At 35.0% G+C, this 23,261-nt stretch overlaps 1 protein-coding gene across 2 annotated transcripts in view; it reads right to left on the reverse strand.

Annotated features, from left to right (window-relative positions):
• Macc1 (MET transcriptional regulator MACC1) overlaps positions 1–23,261 on the reverse strand; it is a 101,974-nt gene that overhangs the window by 17,523 nt on the left and 61,190 nt on the right. The window contains exon 5 of one of the 2 annotated variants that reach the window (XM_046463615.2): positions 15,882–21,314. The exons of the other annotated variant lie outside the window; for it this stretch is intronic. Within the exon in view, the coding sequence (XP_046319571.1) occupies positions 21,102–21,314 (213 nt within the window). The 3' untranslated portion in view covers positions 15,882–21,101. Of the gene's footprint in view, positions 1–15,881; positions 21,315–23,261 lie in introns of those variants that run through there. 2 annotated transcript variants of the gene reach the window in all.

The following is a 23,261-nucleotide window of genomic DNA, read 5'->3' on the forward strand; positions in this document are numbered from 1 at the left end:
ATTTGAAATTTTTAGCCACTCAAATGCCCTTCCATATACAAATGCAGTCTTGTGCTGCACAATGACGTTGCTGTCAGTGATGGACCACAGACATGAAGGTGTTCCCACAAGACTCTTTTATGCAGTGATGTCATATTCATTTTGGTTTTTGTGAGTATGCTCCATGATATTCACACAAAAATAAAATTTCCTGACACATTTCTTAGACCATATCCCTGTCATTAAGTGATGCATGACTTGAAGGAATCTTTGAATGCTAGATTTTTTTTCCTAATTAGATTTGATTATCCAGGCAAAACAGAGTCTTTTTTTAATTCAAGACAGAAAGGTGAATAAGTGCTTTTTCACTCAATTATCTTTTTTACTCAAATTCCTCATTTGAGGAATGAGAACACCCAGTTTCAACTCTAGTCTTCAAAAATAAATACAAGACATGATGGTTACATTTTTAGAAGTTGATTAATTCTCTACCTATAGAAGTAGTTTACACTTTAGGAAATCAGAAATAATTGATCAGTAAGGAGGAAAAGGTATATGGTTCTATAGGTTCTTGAGTATTGCCTAAGAAGAAAGGAAAAGGGAACTCTTCTTTAGTTTCCTAGCTTAAATTTCAGCTCCTCTTCATCTTCTGTCAACCTTCAACCATCCTCTGTTTCTCTTGAACATGTCTGTTAATAGTCTTAGCCCACCTTTGCATTATGGTTTGATGTGCACAAATTGGTCTCCCATCTAGAAAGTGGTCTACTGAAGGACAAGAAAGCTAGCCACTTGTTGTAGCCCAGGTACATGGTGAGGAATCAATACATATTAATTGAGTCGAATTAGAAGTTGAATTAACTCCATTTACCAGAGACAAGCTGAATAGATTTTATTGATTTGTTCCAAGGTCACAAATGTTGATGGTTTTGAATGAAGCTGATTCAGCTCTCCTGGTCTCAACTAGACAGGATCATTCTGTACACACCATTCATGCATTTCATAAAACTGTTGTGAAAATCTTTTAAGCTATCATATTCAGAATGTGCAATTTTTTATGTTTTATAATTTATAATATTGAACACACTATTTTCTTGGATAAGAGGATATTTTCTATCATAATTGCTCCCAGAAGAATAACATGGATGGCTACACATTTTTAATTTTAGTCATTTTCTGCAGAATCTTAGACACATCCTAACTATTCATACAGTTTTCAGATAACAAGTCATATTATTTAATTATCTTAGTATTTTCAGGGGATTTTTTTCCTAGTCAGATAAAGAAACCATTCTGAACTTATTAAAATAAAGAAATCTACTTCTATTGCACAAGAATAATTTAATAATAAACCAAAAATTAAGCACAATTCTGGGCTGAAAATTAGCACACTAATAAATTTTTATCTAAGGACAAAAATTGATATATTTGTTTCTGATTACTGACAGACACCAGTCTCACAAAAATCTGTCTTGGACATCACCACAGGACACTGTTACCGCAGAGTGATAAAACTTCTATGACATTCAATTGGACTTAATGATACCTAGCCACATTCTGAAGTCACCTAATGAAACACAAAAGAAAGAATATATTGTGGCAAGGGCTAAGGGCTAGGTCCTGGCTGTTCAAATTGTCTTTTCTCATTCCTCCAGAGGCCAAGGAGAAAAAGTTTATTAGTTGAAACCTACATTCTCTGTACAACTGACCTAGGAATGAATGTCAGTGATGTTGAACCACTTCAGTCTTATTTTCCTTCACTATCCCTATGATTTAGGGACTGTGCCAAACAGGGTCAGATTTTTCTTTTTGTTTTTAAGGGACATCAATATATGAGAAAACTTTACTGGGTTCTGAAGTGTACAACATAGGATGCTTTGAGACTGTATCCATCTAAGTAAATTGGAGTAAACTACATCTATTTAGCTTTTCCTATTCTTTATTTCTTAGGATTTGCCAATACCAGAAAATAAAGATGCACAACTACCATTGAGGGAAACGTCACCATCACTGTCATCGTCATCTTGGTTGTCATCCTTCTCATTACTTTTGCTGTTTTTTCTTATTGTTATATTCATCGCAATATGACAGAATATTTTTTAGAGTTCCACGTTCTGTTTATTAGATCAGGGCACTTAGCACCGTTGGGGTTACAGTCTTTGAGCAGTACTAAGGGAACAAATCAACTCTTATAATTAAATCCTTACATAAAACTTCATGTGAAAATCTGTCTGTTTATCTTTGCTGTTTATCACTTAAAAATTAAGATAACCAGGCTGGGGATGTGGCTCAAGCGGTAATGCGCTCGCCTGGCATGTGCGGGGCGCAGGGTTTGATCCTCAACACCACATAAAATAAAATAAAGATTTGTGTCCACCGAAAACTAAAAAATAAATATTAAAAAATTCTCTCTCTTCTCTCTCTTTATAAAAAAGTTAAGATAACTGTTAGTATACTAATGATAATAATGATGAATAATTTTAGAAGTCAGTGATTGACATTTTTGTGACACATTTCACTCAACTTTCCACATTCATTATCTTTTGCATTCTTTCTCAATTAATATGCTTTGAAAGATGATATGTCAAGAGCTTTGTAATGTTTTGAACAACCAATAAAAAATTAATATGCTTTATAATAATGGCAAGCACTCTGGATCTGTATCTACAATTTGCTGCCAGATGCCAAATATACCTACGTCAGAGGACTCTGAACCTCGCTCAAGAGGTGCTCAGAATATTACTGATCTTTTCTCTGTGTCCTATGTAAGAGGTAGCCTTCATTGTCATATTTGAGTTTTAGATTGTTTTTCTTCCTTTTAGAGATCAAATATGAAGTCGTATTTTAAAGAAAGTTTAAATACAATCCACTTTCGCTATTCAAATTTTGAATCAAATGCCACTAGCTAATGCTATACATGGCATAACAAGATTTCCTCAGTCACAGGTAACTTTGTTTTCACAGTGATATGAAAGTGATGTGTTGTGTAAGGAATGTTTCTTGAAGGTCCTTGTGAAAATAATGGAGCAAGTCTGCTCATGATACATGCCAAAAATGCTTTAGTGACATGCCAAACCTCCATGTTGAAAGGAAAACTCCTTAGCATAAAATGTAAGAGACTTTGCTATTTTGTCCCTGTTTATTTGCCATTCCTTTTCTATTAATGCCATGTCCCATACTCCTCCAATTTGTCTTGTTGTTGAACCTACAGCCCTGTCGAATGACTTGCTGCTTTCAGACCATACCACACTTCCAATGTCTATTCTCACCCTATTAGTAGTGTTGCTTGGACTGTATAGAGACCCCACCTCCACCTCTTTTCATCCCTAATTAACAGAAGTCATATATAAAGATATCAATCATCCAGAATGTTAACTAGAATCTGGTATAAAATTTGAATAGGTAAATAAATTAAAACCAATTTAAGAGAAATCTAACTTAGAACTCATTAACTTTGGCTTAAGAACTATTATCTATTTTCTATGTTTATAATAGGTGAGAGAAGTAATAACAGAAAACGGGTGTTTTGACAGAGAAGCCATAGTTATAAGTAAGAGTTGAAAGGTAAATAAAAGTAAATAAGAAAACAGTAAAGTGAAATAAAGAAAAAAATTAATAAAAGTTTGCAACATAAGGCAATTTACGTTTTCAGAAATAGTTATATTCAGAGTAATGTACAGAGTACATTTAGTAGACATGGGTAGGAAGTCTTAGAAATCATTCTAGAAAGATCAAGATAAAATGTTTAAAAGCAATTAAAAGGATAGTTTATAAAAAACAAGACTTAAAATCCAAACAGATTAATGAGGAATAACTGCACAATTCTAGACTAACATTGTACTGTTTACTTGGAAGTCTTGACATACAAAAACAGAGTAGTTCTGTATTAGTGGGAGATTCCAAACAACCAATGATCTTACATTTATTTCTTCAGAATATTAAATTCTGATGATACCTTTTTTAAAAAGTAAATACTCATGTCTTATCCTCAGCTATACTAATTTATGATCTTTGTATTCAAAGACAGTGCTAGGGGTAAATATCAATACATGAGAGCAGATTGTTTAAAGTATTGTCAAAAACTTATTATAGATTTTTATGATGTAAAAATATTCATAGTTTATTAAATCAAGAAAATCAGGATATAGGGACTTTCCAGATTTGGTAGTGCATGTCATTGTAAGGATGATTGACAGTTAATTTGATTGAAAGAAATGGTAGTCCAGAACAGTCCATGCCTCACAGTAGTTCCTATGAAAGATTAAGGGAATGGGACATTTGTTTTCATTAAAGCACATGTTGGTAAGATAGATAAATAAATAAACAAACAAACAAAAAAATAAATAAATCTATCCATAGAGTGTCTTACACTGCCACAAGAAATGGAAAGAATAGTCTTAATAATAAAACCGTTTTCCTTCCTTCCTTAACTGTTTCCTTATAGAATAAATAATATCACTACTCATTTCCTTTAAGCTATAACTGCAAAAAAACCCTTTGGTTTCACTGCCTATTACCAACTGGAGGTGAAACATGAGTTTCCTGTGAGTATTTCTGATTTCTACTCTCCTCTTTTCATTTCTCCATTGTGAGCTGCTTACACACAACATTTCTGACTTAAGATTTTTCTTGTAATTCTCTTTTAGCACCAAAACAAAACATTTTGTCTATAATCACGTACATGATGAACTATACACATTGAAAAAAAAGAATAAGTATACATGTTCTGTAGAAAGTTGTAATTTCTCTTCCTAAAAGATTGCAATTTTAATGGGGCATTAAAATAACAAACATATCTGGTACATTTCCCTTATCAGGGGATTTAAAATAAATTCACAAAATAATCCTACCATAATAGATCCTCGGTGAATAGTCTGGTCTTTCCTAATAATTCTTGCAATTGTCTGATATAGAAAGAAAGGTGGGAGCCTTGTTCTCATAAGGACTAAAGTACTTGGAGCTGAGGTAAGGCTGTTCAAAATCGATCCCTTTCCAAACTATCTCATTCATACCTTCCAAATGGTATCTGAAAGCAATAGAAGTTTTGGACAAAATACAGCTTCTTGTAAATACATTCCTCAAGTGTAATTCTGCTGGAATTATAGTTCAAAGACTCAAGTTTGAATTCAGGAATACCACTTAATCTTCCAAGGTGAGCCACCATGAATTGTTCCTTTCTGTTGAAGTTCTTGGTACAAATGCCTAGTATAGGGCTGGGGATATAGCTCAGTTGATAGAATGCTTGCTTTGCGTACATAAGGCCCTGGTTTCAAGCCCCAGAACCACATACACACACACACACACACACACAAAGAGAAATGTCTGGCATACAGTTCATGTTCAACAAACTTGAGTTATCTCTGTGATTGAGGAAACTAGGTTATCCGAAAAGAAAGCATAAGAAGCATGGATAACAATCGGAAATCCCTTGTGGAATTCATTCTGTGGGTTTATTTATTTATTTATTTATTTATGGTTTAGATATGGTGTCACCCCAAATCTCACGTGTAAGACAATGCAAAAATGTTCAGAAGAGAAATGATTGGGTTGCTAGAGTCTTAAACCAATCAGTGAATTAATCATCCCCTGATAGGCATTAACTGAGTGGTAACTGAAGTGGTAGGGTGTGGCTGGAGAAGGTGGAAATTGGCACGTGGCTTGGGGGTATATATTTGTATCTGGCCAGTGGAGTCTGTCTCTCTGCTTCCTGATCACCATGTGAGCTGCTTTCCTCCACCACACTCTTCCATCATGATGTCCGGCCTCACCTTGAGTCCCAAAGAATGGAGCCGGCCTTCTATGGACTAAGACCTCTGAAACTATGAGCTCTTAAATAAACATTTTCTTCTCTACAATTGTGTTGGTCAGGTCCTTTAGTCACAGCAGCAAAACAGATGACTAAAACACATTGTTGTTGTGTTTAGCTGATAACAGTATATGAGAGAGCACATAATTATATCCTTACCCTTCTCAGCTGTATATGGTTTCATTGAGGTCACTTTAAAAAGAGGTCTGGATATTTTGCATTTTTTTAAACCAAGTAAGGAAAACACTGAGTTCCAGAAATACCATCACTAATAGGAAAGTTATCAGGGGCTCAGGGCCATTCTCAGAAGAGCTGCTCTCTAGCCATCTTCTGAAATGAAAGCCACACTGATAATGCAGACATGATGTAAGAGCAGAGAAACCAGTTATCAGTTCCTTTCAGTCAAAAATAGTACTCTTTGTTTCAGTTTCTTTTTGAAAGGCAGCAAAAAAGAGTTTCTGTGATTTGATTGGTATTGTAACTAGAGATCCAGCCGAGGTAGGGGAAGAAAAATGACTGGCATGGAACCGAAAGGGACCCAGGAACTCAGTTTGGAGTCTAACAGATTTCTGAAACCACCTGGTTCAGCTCAGTAAAAAATCTTTTTACTCAAATTCTTTTTACATCAAATAATAGGAGAAAATTGAAAGAGTACAAAACAAAGCTGGGCACACAGTTGCCATACCTAGTTACATATTTGAAGCTTTATTTATTGCAGTTAGCACAGAGAATGGATAAACTCGTCCACATCAAATCCCTGTAAGGATCTAATGGCTGCCTCTCCAAGGATCATTCTAGACAGTGGCCATGAAGACTCTGCTTAGTGCTGACTTCCTCCTTTGGTGAGGACCAAAATATCCTCCAAGTTCAAACTAAGAAGCACAAGACCGAGTGCCTTGCCTCAGTGAGCAGGAGTTAAGTAAGGAGTATTCAAAGGGATTCCTGGCAGAGAGGAATAAAAAGTAAATGACTTGTTTGGAAAGAGAAATTGAGTGTTAGAAATGAAAGGAATTCATACTTTTAAGTAGAGGAATGCAAATTTTGGCACATAAACTTCTTGCCTCAGGTTGTAAATAATCAAGTCGGATTCTTCCCATAACCCAGAGCCCTCTTTGTTAGTGATGAAATCGCTCAGGACTGTGTCATTCCATTCTTTTAATTAGCACTGACAATGGCTGAGAAGAGACTAAGACAACAATGGCTACTGAGACTTTACTGGTTCCCACATTATTCATTAAATCCATTTTGACCCAGCTCTAGTCCCAACACTGACTTGTCTCATCTGTGAATTCCTCCTCTCAACTGGGAATGAACTTAACCACTTAGCTCTTCTCTGAAACTATGTGGTTTAGTAATTATGTACTTCTCTTCTCATATACATTACTAATTCCCCAGGACTCAGACCCGGGTGTGTGTGTGCGTGTGTGTGTGTGTGTGTGTGTGTGTTTCAATCCTGGGATACAATGGAATATTATGGAAATATTTGATAAGTAATAATTCAAAATAAAGCACTTGGTATTATAAGTTTCACAAGGCTAGCATGGGTATGAGCACATGGGATCACAGTATTTTGTGATAGTAATGACAAAATGAGCCCTTTTATATTTGCTGGGCACTGTTCTAAGGGCTGTGCTTTTATTTCATCCAGTCTACATGAACACCTTGTAAGAAAGGGACTATTACTGCTTTCACATGCCCAGTCTGATATCAGAACCAACTTTCTTAACTCTGCTATTTTGCTCCTTGCTGAGAGGACCCAGAGCTAGGAAGGATATCAAGTCTTCATTTTATAAGTAAAGAAGTAAAGACTTGGAGAGGTTAACTGGCTTGTCTATTATTTAATTAACAGAACTCAGCTGTTATCCAGCTTCGTGATTGTAGTTGCAGAGTTCTTTAGCCTGTATGAGAGAAAATTCCTATATGTAATTTTGTGCAGTTTTTTATTTGTTCTTCTTAGTTATACATGACAGTAGAATGTATTTTGACATATTATACATACATGGAATATAACTGCTCATTCTTGTAGTTGTACATGATATGGATACATATGTGGACATACGAAAGTTATGCAATTTTAATATTTTAGAGGAAAAGTATAGCAATTTCAGTCTTTAGTCTATTGCCTATCACCTTTATGGCATATGAGTTATCCTTTGTCAAACACTAATACATAACCATTATGTATTAAATAATACATAATTACTTAAAGGTAGTATCTTTACCATTTGTGTTAGATGAAATAATATTTTCAACTACTAAAGGGAGACATTCAGTAAGAGTGGAAAGTGAGTTGAGACCCTATTTGGTGAGGAAGCTCCTAGCAGAAGCATAGAGTTTAGCCTTTACTTACCTATTTAAATGTTTAACTTATTTATACTTATAAAGCATTTCAAATATAGAGAATAATGATGGTGGCAACATGTAAAGGTCCATATTCTCTTCTATTTTCAAACTAATACTGATCAGAAATCTGTCAACCTGCTATAACTTACCACAACCCACTTTCTCTTAAAAACAAAAACAAACAAACAAACAAAAAACCTCATTATTTTGCCATTTGTATTGTTTCTCAGAGGCCTTAGGTTCAAGATTATTTGCTTAGCTCAGTGAATTTGGGCCTGTGTCTGGGGCCACAACTCTTTAAAATAACATAAATGATGAAGTTAAGTAACAACCTTATGAAAATCCATTTTCTTATCTACAGAACACAGACTAAAAATGGAACTATGTTCTCCACAATTAGAGAAGCAGTTGTCCTGTTCATCCATTTTGGAACTCTTTTAAAATATAAACTTTGTAAAGACAGAAATTACAGTTATATTCACATTTGACTAGCACATAAGAGAACAAATAAGGTTTCTAAATAAATGGCTGAATAGATGACTGTTCTCTGGATAGACCTCACTAAGACATTGGGTTTGGTACTGGGCAAATATCTAGAGGAGCATGGGCAAATCACAGTGAAAATAGCATAGGTAGAGATGGAACTGGAAACTCTTTCTCTTCTTTTCTTTTTTTTTTTAAGGAAGACACTTGGTTGTATAACCTAATGAGGAACTGTTCTAAAAATCTGAGAGTAACATAGTTGTCTCCAAATGTCTGAAGAAAGTGCTTGTAGAGGGGTGTTGGTGCACTAGTTTCCTCCCACTGATAACAAAATCCATGAGGACTGGAAAGTGTCTTCTTATCCTTTCCTGGCAATTATGACACATATTAGACACTTGATTACTTATTAAATGAGGAATGAATGAATGAGGTATATTTGGACTTAAGTACAGGCAGACCTGAACAAAAGAAAAAAAAATGTTCAGTATGGAGCAAGCTGTCTTTATGGGTGGTGACTGTTAAAGGACTTAGGCTGTGGAAATAAATCTAGGTGACCATCAGGTAGGTTTATTTCATTGTAGATTTTCTGATTATGTACTGGACATCTAATGAATTACTAAATATTTTGTGGGTTGATTGGTTCTGAAAATAATACCCAATGTGAATGTGTCTGGTGTTCACATAAATTGCTCCACCAGTGAGATTATCCAATCATCTTGGAAATCATGGTATTGATCTAAGGGCCACCAGAAAAGCAGCATAGATGATTAATTCAATCCATCATTTCTACCAAAGGGGACACAATGATAATAACAAGACTCAAAATAGGCATTGCATTAAGCTCTTTCAATAAAGTACTTCAAAAAGTGAAAAGCCTATATTTTATAGAAAAATAATTTTTTATCAAAATAAACAAAAACAAGAAAATCTTACATTACTGACTTTTATTTAAAAATCACTTTAGTTCATGAACTGATTAGAATGGTCTATCCTTTATAATCAGTCCTAAGTAATATATATTTTTATATACTTTTTTCATGGATACACTTTAATACTCTACAGATATATTGATTAGAGTATTTTAGGAAAATGTATCAACCTCCAAGAATTTTTTTTCCAATTACTTTTTCCAATATTCTGCATGTATACACTTTTTATATTCCCAACCGCTGAAATATTTGTTTCTTTCTAAAGAGAGAAGCAACTCTGTGTCTTATCTTCACAGTTAGTCATAATTGGGCCTCTCTCGAGGTCTTTTCCTGTGTGAAATGCTCAATGATAGAATTATTTCTGTTGTTCACTGTTTAGTCAGAGTTGCAGTTATTCTCTCTTTTAAACTATGGAATGTTTTGGAAATACAATCTCTTTTATTAATGCAAGAGTCCTGCCCGTAAACTTGGTCTTATTCTGTTGAGTCAGGACATACTGATAGATTCCTGAATTTACCCAGAGCTTTAAATGTTGTGTTTCACCTGCCCTTTGGCCCCAAGGAATCAAGGAGTGCATTAATGTGGTTGTCATTGTAATATTTAATAAGGAACCTTGCATAGGATTTTAGAAACTTTCCATTTGAAGGTGTGTTCTGCTTCTAAATAATACAGAAGCTATCAGTATCCAAATAGGGCTGAGAAGGCAGGAAAACTGATCGATGGTGCTTACTCTGCATTCCCAGGACATAGGGAAATGGAATTTAAGAAGCAGGTAGTTCAGAGAGAAGAAGAGTTCGAGTCTGCTCTTTCTACTAAGTGTAACAGTTGAAGTTAATTGCCAAATGAGCTTTTAACCTAGCTAAATGTAAATATGTAAAAGAACAATTTATAGTTATGTCTATTGTTATGCCACAAAACCACAAGGGCAACAATGAATTAACTCTAATAATAATAACAGATCTCACTGCTCTTCACATGTTTGTAATCCCTTAAGATAAAGAGCATTGATTCAAGGCCTCTCTGCATGTAAATTCGACCACTGTTGATCATTATTTCTTGTCACATTTATAATTATTTGTTTGCATGCTTAGCTCCTCCACTAGAGTGAAAATGTCCTAAAAATGGAATTGTTTTCCAGACATGTCTCTTGTCATGCTTTGTTTAAAACATAATAGATCTACAATGAAATTATTTTCTCATGAATATTAACTTCGTATATTGTTCTAAAAACAATAGGCCTACTCCTACTCTTTTTGTTGTGGGGGGCTGGGGGAAGAAAACAAAAAAGAAAAAGAGTTGAAGAAGAAATGAGGGGAAAAAGGAAGAGAGAAAAGAAAAACAGAGAAAGGAGGCCGATGTTGACTGGGTTGTCATAATTAAAAGTCAACTCTTCTCTAAATTTATTTGGATACCATTGCTCACATATGTGGGGCCTGAAATCATGTTCCATAGTGCTAATTGATGGGTTGGTTGATAACTGCAAAATCTGTGTCCATTTTAAGTCACTATCAGGTTCTAGATAATTCTGAGGAAGATTTCCAAAGAGCTTTTGCAAAGATGGAAAGATTAACCACAAATTTTTTATACTTTCTTTATTTTAAAAAATTTATCGTGCAGATGAACATTACTAGTACTGGTTTTCATAAGCCAAAATAACACTTTGACAAATACCCTCTCTATAACCTGACTGGAATGTTTATGTAAAGTGACAGATTGTGTATACACACACACACACACACACACACACACATATATTTATATATATATATATATATATATATATATATATATATATAAATTAAGTTAATTCAGTGTTCTGTAGTCAGATAAGATGGTAATTGGGTAAAAAACACACAGATGTCTTTGCAAGGATTATCTACATTAGGCAAAAGCTGTATTGGGTCTGATCCTCAGTCAGAATTTTCTAATCAAGGCTTACTCTCAGTATTCCTCCCTATCAAATTTTGTTCCCTGTGTTTACTTTAAGTAATGCCCATTCAGGGTACTCTTTTTGATTCCCTTCACATATAAAAATAACCTATATCCTTCCCTCCTGTAGGGTTACTATGGTGGGTATTGAGTGAGGTTACAAAGTACCTGATTATGATTTAAGGTGCTATTCCCCCAGTTGTCCTTTTTATTTTTTACAGTGACTTTCAGTGTTTTATACTTAGAGTGGCCAACTGTCTTGGTTAGTCTGGGACTTTTCTGGTTTTAGCATTGAAAATCCCATGTCACAGGAAACCCCTCAGTCTTGGGCAAACCGGGAAATGTTGTTTACCCTAATTACACTGAAAGGAGTCTGTTAAAAATAGCAATTGGGGGAGATTTTTTAACCTTTTCTCTCAAATTGCAGTTCTCAGTTGGAGATTTCAGGATGATCTCCTTGGGCTCCTCAGGAGTCCAGTGTGTCCTTTCTTTCTTACCCTCCATTTGCCTTAAGACCATTCTCCCAGGAGCTTTGCTGAGAGGGCTTTCTGGGTGACCTAAAACTTCCATTGTTTTGTTTTGCTCCATGTTTTGCTTCTTGGGCATCTCAGTGCTCACCAATATTTTAGAAAGCTTTATCTAAATCTCTATTTCTAGTATAGATAGATATCTCAAAAGGATCTAGATTCCTATTGCAGTCCCCATCCCCAACACCCAGTCTGTTAAACTATCTTCATAATTCCTCACCTGTCAAATGAGCACTATTTTTCTGCAGCATCCAGATCCTATCATGACATCAAAGAACACCCATGGAAAATTATCTAAAAGTATATGTTATCCACAGCAATGTTGTTGTCTAAGAGTTCTAAGAAGCAGAGTTTGTAAGTCATGCCTGATGTTAAAGAACAATGTCTGGACAGAGTTTCAGTTATCAAGATTGGCTGTCTGTCTCTCTGAATTTATGATCATCCTGGGGCTCTGGAGTCCATCCCCCTCCTCACATTTTGCAAATATCTACAACTTCTTGGTGATAGAAAAGGAGAAAAAAATGTAAAGGTTTATTTAATGATTGTCTAAAATGCATTTGACCAAAGTAATTGATTTCAGTGAGTTAAAAAACTATAAAGATTGACCAAATCATTTTTGTTGTGAACTCAATTATGTCATCCTTTCAGTTGTTGAAGTGCTAACCCTCAGTACCTAAGAATGTGAATACATTTAGAGGTAGGATCTTTTAAGAGGTAATTAAGTCAAAATGAGATCACTAGGGTGAGTCCTAATCCAAGATGAATTGTGTTCATTAAAAAGACATGACAGAGGCCTGCAGGGGTGGCCTTGTAAAGACACAGGGAGAAGATGACTATTCGTAGGCTAAGGAGAAAGGACAGGACCAAATCCTTCCCTTGTGGCCCTCAAAAGGAACAAGTCTGTGAAAACCTTGTTCTTACTTCTAGCCTGTCAAGTTGTGAGAAAACCGGGGTTTTTTTGAGTTAACAAATCTGTGGTACTTTGTTACAGCAGCCCTGGCAAACTAATGCAATTTTCTGGTAAATAATCACAGAATTTACTAACTGGTCAAAACAGAAGTTTCCTGAAAGTTGGATTAAAAGCCTTGCTCTAGGCAGGAACCCAGGGCAAATGGATTAATTAACTGTCCTGAATCTGTAACTCTCACAGTCGAACTTGAACTCTTATTCTTAAGCAAAGAATAACTTCTCAGTTAGCAAAATGGAAAGGAATACAAAGGTTCTCTAAGAATGCAAGAAGAGGGTTGTTGATGTTTTTTGTTTTGTTTTTTTTTTTTTTTACTTCCAAACTATCAGTGAAAACTCATGAAAATAGCTTCAGAAATATAATGTCAAGTCCTCTCACCAACAACCATTATCACTAATCTGTTGTTTCCCCAAAACTCACAGCATTCTATTCCACCTTGAAAAACATGGCAATGTGATACTCCCTCCTGAAGAGCATTTCTCCAAGCATGGTAAATTATGAAGATGATTTAAAAAGTATTAAATGGGTACTACATATTAAGAAAAAAAATATTATGGGTTCTTAAAACTGAGCAGAAATGGTTAACCATATGAAATGTGAATTATGTTAACAAAGCTGAAATGCATTTACAAAAAGAACAAACAGCACCTTTATGTGTTCTATCCCTTTCATTTGCCTTATTTTTCTATGATGTTTTAAAATCATCTAATTTACTTCCATCCTTACCACAGTTCCACTTTCCCTCTGGGTGGCGTTTAGGGTTATTACTTATTCAGGAAAGGAAATCAGGGTCTCTAGTAAAAAGTCAGACAGCTGAAAAAGATGGAAATACAACTGCCCTTGCCGTAGTTTCATAATTTCATTCAGGAAATTTTCAAAGAAATTTGCCATAGTGTTTCTCACCAAGTCATGGCACTGATTCTAACTTTACAATGTTCTGAATCAAGGCATTCTAGAACCTTCTCTCAGACTCTCCCCATTAGTTCTTTCTGAAAGCTGGTAGAGTGCATTCACTGGCTTACTGGCCCTGCTAGATAGTAAGCCTAGGTCAGGTGCACCCATAGTCTCGAGGATGTTTTTGATGGTTCTATCATAACATCAGCAATTTATAAGTTAGCATGTGGAGAGCAGACATTGCCTGTGAAGTTTCATTTACTTAGTGTTTGATTTAGTGCAGAAGTACCTAGACATAGGCCCATTGCCCAGTCTGAAACAAAGGAATAAGACTTAACTCCTTGAATTATACTTAAGATAAAAAGGTTTCTTAGTATAGGAAATAGTTCTGAGGTAAATCTCATGTCCCATTTTTAGGGGGAAACTGCTGTTGGCTTCCCCAGTATCCACCTCTTCCTATTTCCAGAAACATATTCAGATTTCATCCAGTGTTTAATGACTTTGAGCTCTCAGACCCTGGTAGGGTGTCAATAAATTAGCTTATGATCCAGGCCCATCCAATAGAAGGATTGCTTATTACAGCTTTCAATGACTGGCTGAGGGATAAACTTGAAGCCTAAATTGTCCAATCAAAATGACTCCATTTGTAGGGTTATCAGAAAGTATTGTCTTACTCTCCTAGACAAGGTTACCTTAGAAGCAAGAACCACTTCAATGAGGATTTATTATACAGATTAGATCAGATAATAGCATTTATGCATTTATGCATGCTACTCTTTGGTAAAGAGTCTGAAGTCAGGTCAGGCTGAAGGAAAAAAATGGAGACAAGAACTTTCAGGATATGGGGAACAACTACAAAGTACTTTTGTCAGCTGCCTGCCCGCCATGTTGGTCTCTCTCTGATTCTACCCTCACTGCTATGAATAGTCTGAAGGACGAGTGGTGGTCTCACTGAAGAATGGTACTCACATCTGGACAGGGTTTGGAAGAAGGGGAACCCAGGGAGATTGTAGCTGGTGCTTAGTCAGCTGCCCTTGACCAACAAGTTGAGTCAGGGGCTACAATAAGGCCTGGCCTATGTCTATTTTCCATGAATAGAAATGGCTACTGTTCCACTGTTACCTTCTGAATTTGGTACAGATTTCTTTTGTGACCAATCCTAACCAGTGAAGGGAATTCTGGGAAGCATTTTTTAGTTAAACCAACTTGACACATTGTAAGGCCAGAGAAGTCTGAAACTTGAACAGGAGTAAATGCGAGGTTAGTGCTCTTGTCCCTGTGAAGGGAGAACCCAGACCTGCTGGGCCCACTTCATGCAACTCAAGGATGAAATCATAAAAAGCAGAGAAAGGAAAAACATAAAAGAGCAAACACAAGTTTGGTCACACTCTTTAAGCTCTGATCCTGGAATGCCTGAAACTGCCTCTGGAATTTTCAGTCGTGAGAAACTATAAATTCTTTGTGCTTAAAGCCAGTTTAAAATAGGTTTTCTGACAACATCTCCTGAAAGACTGCTAAATGATGATCTTAATGTAGGGCTGCTGTCTTTAGCTGAAGTTTCTTAGTAGTTCTAAAAAACAGTCTTAAATAATATTAAATCCACTCTAGAGAAAACCAAACAACAGTTCATTTCTATCTTACTATTGATCAGATAAAAAGGAAGAATGAAAGATATTTTCCAGTTTTAAAAAGAGTAACAGAAGGCAGGAAGACAGTTTCCACTGCGTTAAATATCTCCTATCATAAGAACTGGATCAACCCCCACACCCCCGTCTCCCCTCCACACCATCCTTACTTTCCACCATGATAGAAGGTCCTAAGCATTAGTGTGTGTTTCCTAGGAACATAAGAAGGTATTTTCCTCCCACATAATGGAGTCCTATATTATAGTAAGTAGGGGTGTGGTAGCTAATTCTGTTATACCATTTAACCTAATATGTGTCTAGGCAATATTATACCAAACTTGACAATTCCAAAATCTTCTTTAAAGACAGTGTTTGGTAGAATTCGTTTTAAGTAAAACAAACTATTTTGTCACAACTTTTATTTTCAACTCTAATCATAGGTATATAAATACATTAAATGTAACAACACATTCGAAGGGTTTAAGGGTGGACTTAAGTATTAGGAACATTTTAAAAATCTGCTTTCAGGCACAAAACAAAAGTCACTGTCTTTTTTAAAAACAGAAAAATATGAAGCTAGAGATTCTCCCCATCAGCCACCAAAGAATAAGAAATGATGGCAGAGGATGAAATTTGATATATTTTTTATGTCAACATTCAATTTGTTACCCCCTTCTTAGTCACTATCTCTTTAAATGTGGAATGCTTGATGGGAAGAGAGTATCTAGCTACCTTATAAACAAATGCTTATTAAATAATTTTGTAGTTCTACAACAAAAGTAGGGTATAGAAATGGTTGTATTCATCCCATTAGTTGAAAATATTTTTTCAATAAGGTAAAATAAAGTTAACAACAAGATTAACAAATGATCAGTCAGTAAGGACAAGATTTCTCTAAGGAGATTTTATAGAACAAATTACATACATTTATCAAAATTATCTTAATATACTGAATAAATGTCCCAAATGATCAAATATTTTTATTCAAATATATTAATATTTTAAATGAGACACAGATCTTAATTATTTAGTTTTATAATTAAAATTATTTTTATGCTTCTATTATCAACTGATGACAAAAGTTTATTTTAGGTAAATAAATGTATTATTTAAATTGATTTTTAGTTCTCTTCTACAATTTTAACAACTTATTTAACAGAATGACATGAAAATTTTGCTTATCTAAATCTTTTTAATCTAACAAACATTATTTAGTCTCTATATAGATGAAAGAAACTTTGAAATAGTGGTTCTCAGAGTAGGTTCCCTGAACTAGCAGAATCTGCATCACAAGGGAAACTACTGGGTAAGCAAAGGTCTCATCTCAAACCTGCTAAAAGTTGGTGTTGGAGCCAAGAAGTCGGGTCCCAACAAGCCCTTCAGGTGATTCTGCTCAAGTTGAAAAACTCTTGCCTTTAAGGATTGGTCTAAGGCCTTTGCAATGAGACAGAAACATATTTGGCAGAGTACCTACTGGTAGAACTATTGCTGACCTTCCAACTTAGTACTGTAGTTTGAGTAGTATTAAATTATTCTTAAAAATAGTGATTCTAAATATTGAAAATAGTACACATTTCATAACCAATTTCATAAGATTATATGAAGAAAAAATGAGATAATATTTGTAAAGTGCTCAGTTTATGTATATGTACTATGCTATGCCTTGCAAATAGAGGACACTTTTAAAGTGGATAACTTTTATTCAAATTATTATTCTTACTTCACATTTTCTTCCCTCTTATTGAAATGAACAAACAAAACCACAATATATTCTGCTTATAAGTATCTACATTCATAGACATTTACAGGGAACTTGAGGAGTTTCCCCATTCAAACTCCTCTTTTTACTGATCAGAGAAGTGAAGCCCAGGAGGCTAAGTGACAGTTCTAAACCCTTACTGGGACTAATGGGCAAAGATTAGAAACCACAGCCCTCATTTTCTGGACTAATGTATTGCAGGGGAAGCAATTTGTGCTGTCCAAGGGTGCTTGGCCCTGGAATTATTTTCTTTGGTATTACAAATTTTTATCCAGTTCAAATCTCTCCATCCCTATTCCCTACTATATAAGCTGACACTATTTTCCAAATTGTGAAACTGTTTATTAGGCTTAAAACTTTCTGCATATACATAAACAGAAAGTTAATGTAAAATATACTATATTTCAAAACATTTGATGAAATCTTGATGCTGAATACCAGCTATATATCAGATGGTATGTTCAAGTTTAAGTTTCCTGTTTATACTCACTTTTTATTTTGTGCTGCGGATTGGTAAGTAGGCATGCAAGAAATCATCTCTAACATTCTGTTTAATTTTCAAAATGTCTTTGGATTCTGTCACCTACCATGATTGTGGTACTTAATCTTTGGGTTATATGATTCTGCTTTACTCCACTATGCCAGACAGCAGCATATGGGAGAAAACACATATAAAATAAGGAGAGAATCATGCATGTATGTGTGTGTGTGTATATATATATAAATTAGAAAAACACCCAGTCACATATTTTATAATTATACTTTTATATTGCCTAAAATATTCCCTAAACATTAAAAATTGCTAAGAGTATCATTCATGGTAGCGAAGTATGAAAATTGAAGTTTTGAAACTTCCACATATGGCATTGTCCAATCTCATGTTTTTCTGTTGTAGGTTCACATCACATATTCATTGCTGTTTACTAGCATTAGCATTTTTCAGCCCAATGCTATCCATTGATTTAGTATTCTGCTCCTTCCCGAAATCTAGCCATCCCATGTTCAAAAACTTACATAGTAGCCTCTATAATATAGGACATGAAAGTGTGCTATATCCATTATTAGTATGAACTGTTAATGACACACTGTTGAATGAATCTTACTGTTTTATATGAAGATTTTCACAGAAAAAAGCAGAGGTTCTATGGCTTAAATTTAAAAAAACTCATATTGCAAGCTAGGGACTGAAATAAAACTCATCCTACTTCATGCATCATTAGACCGAAAGCCTGAGGAACTGAACAAATCATTTAATCTTTTTCCCCTTTTGAAATGCTCTAAGTAGTATTGGATTAATAGCTTTTGATGCTTTTAATGATGTCAAGAATAGCATGTAAGTTCCTTATAAATTTCATGGACTGTATGCCAAATATAAAAGATAATTTCTGATCACTAATTTAATCATTTCTGATTATGAAAATCCATAACTGCAAGAAAAATATAAATCAGAAAAGTAAAATAATGTGTTAAAAATATTAGAATTTATAACAATGCTTGAACATGGACTTAAAATTCCCCTGGAAGAATTTAATGAAAGATTATAAAATATCTTTGTATTTATTATTATTTAAGTCATTGTTTCAACCTCTAATTACAGAGGTGATATTTTTCTAGTTTTTAAAACTCTCTTTAAAATTCCCAACCACAATCTTAAAACATGATGATGTATAAATCTGAAATTGTTTATTTAATTGTACTACCCTAATCAGCTAACAAGATCTCTGTGTTCTCGAATCTTGCAGCCTGGAAAAACCCAGTTATTAATCCCTTAATATCCCTTCCCAAAACTCACTGGTTTGCTGACATGTTAATAAGATTCCAAGAATGTTCTGAAGAAAGCAAGATCATCACTAAGAATGATTGGGTCCCGAATTTACAAATTAGTTGTTTTTCTTTCTCCCTTAATTTATTTTCAATTAAATGAATTCTGTCCTTGAATGTGTATACATGACTCCTTGGTTAGGATGCATTCTCCATCAAATATAAATACTGAAAGTCTTAAGGACTGTTCTTAAATTCTAATTACCTTTATAATTCAAGTACCTTAGGGTGGGTGGATTAAAAGCTCTACACAGATTCTACTTTCACTTTTTTTTAGCCAAATGGACAATGTTTTATTCAGGATCCTAAAACAAAACCCTTATTTAGCTCATCCACATTACCTTTAAGGGTGTGTTTTCTCCTCCCTAAATGCTAGCAGTCTTAATGGCCTTAATGTGGCCTCCAAACTCTACTCCCTCAGCTGGCTCCCTGAGCTCCTGAGCTCTCTCCTGTCTGGGGGCTTAAGTGAGTTCCAGCACCTTTCCAACATCAGGTGCAATGCCTGGTCCTCCTTCAGGAGCAGCATTTCTTTCCCAGGGAAAACTTATCAAATATCCACTCCATTTATATGATGGCCTTGGACCTCTGTATCTCTTAGCATCACAGCCTCTCCAATGCAGCTTTCACTATAGATACCACTTAACATTTAATGGTATCAAATTTTATTATCTGTTACTGTCGCTTATCACAGAAGTCAGGGATCATGTTTTCTGCACATTACTAACCTCAAGCATCTAGGTGCCTGCCACAGACAGGTACACATTGAATCACAATATGTGAATGACTGTCCCAACACAAACACTCGCAGGGCACCAGAGGACGGAACATATGAGTAAGCACAAACCACCTTTTTGTGAACTCTGATGGCTATTAGCATTTTCACAGCATTGAAAAACATGCTGGTGTACTCTCACATGCACATGCACATGCACACACATGTATTTTTGTGAGCAAGCATACAATGATATTAATATTATGGGTGGTTAAAACTGCTGTATGCAACAGTGAGTAATTTGGGTTTTGATGGTGGCTCTTTTTAATAACTCTTGTTATTAAAAATCCCTGAAAGGTATAGAACTACTTTACATTAGGATCCTGCAGAAAAAAGTCTGACTTAGGCAGGATTAGCTAGCGCCCAACATGCTGAAGGAGGCTGATGAAAACACCAGGTCCATGTCTGCATCTGCAGACACAGATTTGTGATGATAAGTCATGTTTTCCTTCTGGCAGTCTTGCAAAGAGATGGGAAAAAAAAATAACAAGTTTCAATTACAATGAGATGGCTATCATTTCCCTGTAAGCTTTGTATGCAGTCCCTTCCTTCCTTCCTTCCTTCCTTCCTTCCTTCCTTCCTTCCTTCCTTCCTTCCTTCCTTCCTTCCTTCCTTTCTTTCTTATTCAGTTATGTGGTATGAACATCTTAAAAACAGAACCAGGTTTTCAAGCAGAAAACTTTATACTGGCTTTGGGTATCCTCTTCAGTCCTTGGTTTCTCCACGTTAGAAATGCTGGAGTAATGCTGGCAAACTTCACTCAGGAACATAAGAAATCAGCCATGTGTCATAGAAGGAGGGGAGCCCTGTTCCTGGCCACTGAGTGTCATTTTGCTCCTTCTCTGTCCTCACCTCCAGCAAAAATCCAATTGCTCATGTTGAGCTTCTAGTTTATTCTGATATCTGTGCAATTTTATTATTCTAGCAGTCATTTAACTTCAGAAAATTGAAATAACTTTGAAGGAGAGAGAGAGAGAGAGAGAGAGAGAGAGAGAGAGAGAGAGAGAGAGCGCTTTTCTTTTTTTTCTTAACAACAAAGCAGCCTAATGTTTGCTTCTGAAATAGAAAAACATGTTTGATTAAAAAACCCAATCTTGGATAAAACAGTAGGCTTACTTTGACCAGGTAAAAAGCAGTTTTTCAAACATGAAGAAAATAAGTAATTTTTCTGAGATATTTTTCCTCTCTTAAACACACACACACACACACACACACATACACACACCTCTCTCCCTACCATTCTCCCTTTCCCAAAAAGCACACCCTATTCCTACACATCCTCAGAAGTAGAGAATGCAGTTACTCTCAAAATCTCCAAAGAATTTACTAGTAGTAAAGCTCCAGTTAAGTCTCTCCACTGTTTGGTTACAGGGTTTTTCATTCTGTCCAAAGCTGATTGAAGGTCTTGTAAAACATCTCTGTAGCTATTTCCATAGTGAGCACTCCAATTATAGAGAAAATCATAGGCAGGTTTCCACATCATCTACAAAGGGAAAAAAATAGACTTGAATAGCATGGAAATAGAACAGGAAAATAGAAGCCTTTTAAAAAGGTTTAAGACCTCTTAAGACTTAACATGGAATGCCAATTATACACGGACTTATTTGATGTCATAAGAAAGAGGGTTTAATAACCATCAGTTTTTTGTTATATTCCTGTTTCTAAAGCTAAAGATTTTTAAAATAGTGACTATAAGTATGTTTTTTTTTCTTTTTTCTTGATGCACCATCTTATTGCTCTTTGTTTTGATGTTAAGTTAAAACTCCTTGCACAATTTTTTTTGACAATAACAAATGTTACTACCATAAACTCTTAAGGCTAAATAAATTACTATTATTATTATATGTGATGAATTTTATGACACTACATATAATGACTTATATAACGTATTTTACAGTTCTAATTCATTTTATTCAAGCAAGTCTGTAAGCAAGAAAAATTGTAGCTTCATGATCAAGTCAAAATTAAAGCAAAAAATAGCTCTTTAGTTCAAAAATTGCTTCAATGTTACATTTTATGACCAAAGAAAGACCAATAGTCAATGCTTCTTCACTTTGCTTTCTCTAAGCACCTGTCCACATCAATGATGTCATTGTTTCCATAGAAATAAATGTACGTCAAAGGAATACTTCACATACAAGTGCATATGTAATGGTAACCAAGGCAACCAGGCTCAGAGAGAATAGAGACAAAGGCAGATCAAATAAGACAAATGGAAGAATGCATACACACACAGACAAACACACACACAGTGTAATGACAAAACAGAAAAATGACACAATGAACCGTGCACTTACAATTGGAATATTTGGAATATAAACTTCTTTACTCACTACTTATTTGGGCTCACTAAACTAATTCAGTTATGATTCTATCACTTGAAAACGTAGGAACACAGACTGAACTAAATATTATGTAGAATTGCCCTCTAAAAATAGTATCCATTAACAGTAATATCACATGAAGTGGGACTTTGAGATGTCATTTTTCTCTTTCCTTCAATATCACCATATAATCTACAACTGAAGTGAAAACAATTAAAGGCCTAAATAAGAAGTTCCATTCTATTTTGGTTCAATCCATATAAAGTCTCAAAGTATAATTTGATACTATTTGTTGAGAGTATCATGAACACCCATATGCCCACCTCTCTTGACAAAGCTCAATTCTGCAAAATAAGAGAAGAAAAAATAATTGTCAAGGTTATATCATAGCAAGGTCTATGATACAGCCAAAAAAAAAATCATCTCAGATTTACCCTCATTGAGTTTTACTCTCACCAAACCTATTAATAAAGAATTGTACCTTTCACCACTGACAGACTATGAGTGGGCTACCCTGTCACTTATTTATCTGAAGACTTACATTGAAATCAAACTTCTCAAAGTATAGGCCATCACTTGCAGATCATCAATGGAAGACAAACTGAAACATATTAATAGAACCTTTTTGTTAGATTCAGTCTTCACTGTGATTGCTCAGATGAAAGGAAATGCTAGATAAATAGATTATTCTGTAGTGGGTTTATCCTGCTGATAAAAATCTCTGGAACCTATATTCTACATTGCATTCACTTAAAAGCCTCTGATGCTCTACTTGGTACATCATTTTTCAATTTGTATTGTTGAAAATAATGTATTTACAACTAATGCTTTCTAAGACTGTTCTAAGTCCCTTTGTTATTGAACCTGATCAGCGATGCATTTGGAAATATTCATGATAAATCGTAACTGGGAACTTTTTGGTAACAAGATGCTGGCAAAGGAGATTAGCATAAAATATCGCAGAAAGTAGATGTATTTTAAAAATTGCAAGTGGGTAATTTGGGGGTTGGTCACTGCTGTGAGAATTCGAGTATCTTTGTAGTTAGAAGTGGTCAAAATGGCCTCTCTGACTTTCCTAGGTAGAAAACCTCTGTATCATTTATCTT

The sequence above is a fragment of the Marmota monax genome, unplaced genomic scaffold, assembly GCF_021218885.2.
Source record: "Marmota monax isolate L192 unplaced genomic scaffold, Marmota_monax_Labrador192_F-V1.1 WCK01_AAM20220418_F8-fsc00057, whole genome shotgun sequence".
NCBI lineage: Eukaryota > Metazoa > Chordata > Mammalia > Rodentia > Sciuridae > Marmota > Marmota monax.